The sequence below is a fragment of the Lipotes vexillifer genome, unplaced genomic scaffold (genome assembly GCF_000442215.2).
Source record: "Lipotes vexillifer unplaced genomic scaffold, Lipotes_vexillifer_v1.1 scaffold241, whole genome shotgun sequence".
Lineage (NCBI taxonomy): Eukaryota > Metazoa > Chordata > Mammalia > Artiodactyla > Lipotidae > Lipotes > Lipotes vexillifer.
The window spans coordinates 5,781,318-5,784,141 of record NW_006784922.1 but is presented as its reverse complement, the minus strand read 5'-3'; the positions used below and the strand labels follow the sequence as shown (position 1 = coordinate 5,784,141).

General features: G+C 31.1%; 1 protein-coding gene across 1 annotated transcript in view; it reads left to right on the top strand.

Annotated features, from left to right (window-relative positions):
* The window catches only part of SREK1 (splicing regulatory glutamic acid and lysine rich protein 1), a 53,261-nt gene that overhangs the window by 29,046 nt on the left and 21,391 nt on the right, over positions 1-2,824 (top strand). Inside the window, exons 8-9 of the mRNA XM_007457093.1 lie at positions 2,307-2,426; positions 2,795-2,824. The exon at positions 2,795-2,824 is cut by the window's right edge and continues 351 nt beyond it. Of these exons, the coding sequence (XP_007457155.1) occupies positions 2,307-2,426; positions 2,795-2,824 (150 nt within the window). The remainder of the gene's footprint in view (positions 1-2,306; positions 2,427-2,794) is intronic.

The following is a 2,824-nucleotide window of genomic DNA, read 5'->3' as shown; positions in this document are numbered from 1 at the left end:
TCTTTCCCTGTTCCTTCTTCTTTCTGTAGGAGGGAGGAAATAGTTATTTGTTACTGTGACCTTGGCTAGAACTGGGAAGATGTGTTTCCACCCTGTCCAAATTTTTATATGTGTTTTTTTCATAGGGACAGTGTTAGAAAAGGTGGTTAGTAGTACTCTGTTATATTTTAAAGTTAAGTAACCTTTACAGACCAGCATAGGAACTATAAGACATTTTATAATATTTTAATGGGAAACAACTGACTTACAAATGAACTTTGATGCAACATAATGGTAAGTTGCTCTTTATTTACAATTTAACTTATAAATGCAATTTTGTACATCATGTTAAAATGACAGCTGCTAATGATAGCTCAAATCTTTATCTTTGGTTGGATTAGATTTGCTCTTGACTTGAAGCTTTTAGCTTTCCTAATGGAAAACTTGTAGGCAACTAGTGGGTGAGACAGACATGAAATATTTAATGTCAAAATTGAAATACAATAATTACTCTTGAGCAGTGACTTTCAAACTCTGAGGACCCACAGGATAAGGTGGGAAGCCAAGTGGTCAGTGCTTTTTTATTATTAACTTTTATTTGTTATGGCTATGGTTAATTTTCTTAAAGGTGTTTATTTAATTAAGATTGGAAAGTGCTATTTGAAGCAAACAAAATTATTATTTATTTTTTTTAGCAAGGTTAACTAGAATAGAAATCTTAAGACTTATTAAGTACATAGAAGCAAAGGCCCTTTAAAACATTATTACCCTCATGTGGATGTCTGTAAATGGACTAAAAATGTTATAAGTTTTTGAGTTTTCCCCTGATAGCTATTACTTGACCCCTGTGTCTCTTAGGTTATTAGAGATAAAGGTTTCAACAAACTACGAGTTATCTTCGTATATTAAAAGTGAGGTATGAAGATAAGTGTATAATAGATGAGTGGTTCAGTTGAGAATTAGCTGTTGGAAAACAAATCTTAACTAACTGAAAAATGTGTTTTAAGAACAAGATCATTACTTAATTGAGGACTGTCTGGAGACTTCTGGTTTCATGGCATAGCACAGGCATTTAACTATATGTATTTGTTTTATAGATATTTGTTTTATAGATACTTGTTTTAACTTAATTCATGAAGATATTACTATCAAGATGAGTTTTAATTATATAAGGCATACTTGTAGATGTTCATTTGACCCCTTGGAATAAATACAGATATAATTTAAAGTTTTCATTTATGTTAATTGTTAATAATGATGATGGTGCAGATATTGAGTTACGATTTTTAATCATTTACTCTGCACTCAAAACTGTTAGGCAGTTTTCCATATATCATCTGTTTTAATTCTCATGACAGTTCTAGGAGGTATAGGTATGATTCTTACTCCACTTTTTAGATGAAGAAACTCAGGCTTAGAGAGGTTAAGTGATTAGCCAGAGTTCTCACAGCTATTGTGTGGCAGAACTGAGTGTCAGAGCCAGATTGTTTAACTCCGAAGCCGGTGAGTCTCATCACTTTGTTGTTTAAGTTGTATGCCTTCAATTTGGTTACATTTAAATATATAGTTCCTAGGATACCTCATGAAAAATGTCACATTATATAAGCTATTATTTCAGTTGGGAAAGGAGCCTAGAGAATTTCAGAATTTAAAAAACAGTTATTTTTCTTCCAAGAATTCCAGTAATAAAAGTTTCTTTTAATAGCTTTGTTTATGTAATAAAATCAAGGCTTTGCAAATTCAACATTTGATTATATTTAGCTTTTAACTCATGAGTAAGATGTTTGGTTTCCTGTCACACTAGCACCGTCATTAGTACTGTGCTTCCCTATGCATTCTTCTTAGTATGTGTTATGGCAAATAGTACACAGTCATTTATAGAAACCATTGAACCACATAACCACTACTCCCTGTCAAAGATAAGTTATAGCCACAAGCAGTAATATTACTTGCAAGTCAAGAGTTAAAGACAATTTTTGGTATGAAAATTTGGACCATGGGAGAAGTTGTCTGTTCTAATTGAGCCATGTAATATTTAGCAAAAGAAAGCCACACCTGAAACGTCAACTTAAGTCTGACATAGGAAATAACTTAAATTCTTTTTCTGTCTTTGTGTTCTGGACAATGAAATGTCTGGTGAAGTTTCCAATAAATACATTTATGTCAGATAATCTAATTTTGAAGCATTATGTAATAGAGAATTTAAAAATATTGATAAATACTGTCAGGATTGGTTTTAAAATTCTCTTATTTGAAAGATATTAAATATTTATAAATTGAAATTCTAAGAATAAGTTTTGATATTCTAATAATTTGTTTTTCTTTAGGAGTAGATCCCATAATAGATCACGTTCAAGACAAAAAGATAGACGTAGATCTAAGAGCCCTCATAAAAAACGCTCTAAATCAAGGGAGAGGTGGAAGTCAAGGAGTCGTTCGCGTTCACGGTGAGCTTTTTGGAAATTAAGGGTAGTTTTCTCATGACCTCATATGTTAAAAATCTGTTGTTTAAATTTTTAATGAAAGAAATTAAACTTTTTTCTGATTGTTTCAATAATGACTTAATATCGATTGTCATTGATTTGAATCTGATGGTTAGTATGACTCATGAGATTTCCAGACTAAATTCAGCCTGATAATTGTTTCATTTAGCAGCTTCATGTACACATACATTATTTAGAAATTTATATGTAATGTCTTACAGCTATTGTATATTGTTTTGTGTTGATAATTGTTGAGGAAAGAGAATGAGGTCTTTCTTGGGGAGTAGAATTATTTTAGTTGTGAATTTATTTATTTACTTTTGTTTTTAAAGGGACAAAAGAAAAGACAACCGAGAAAAAAT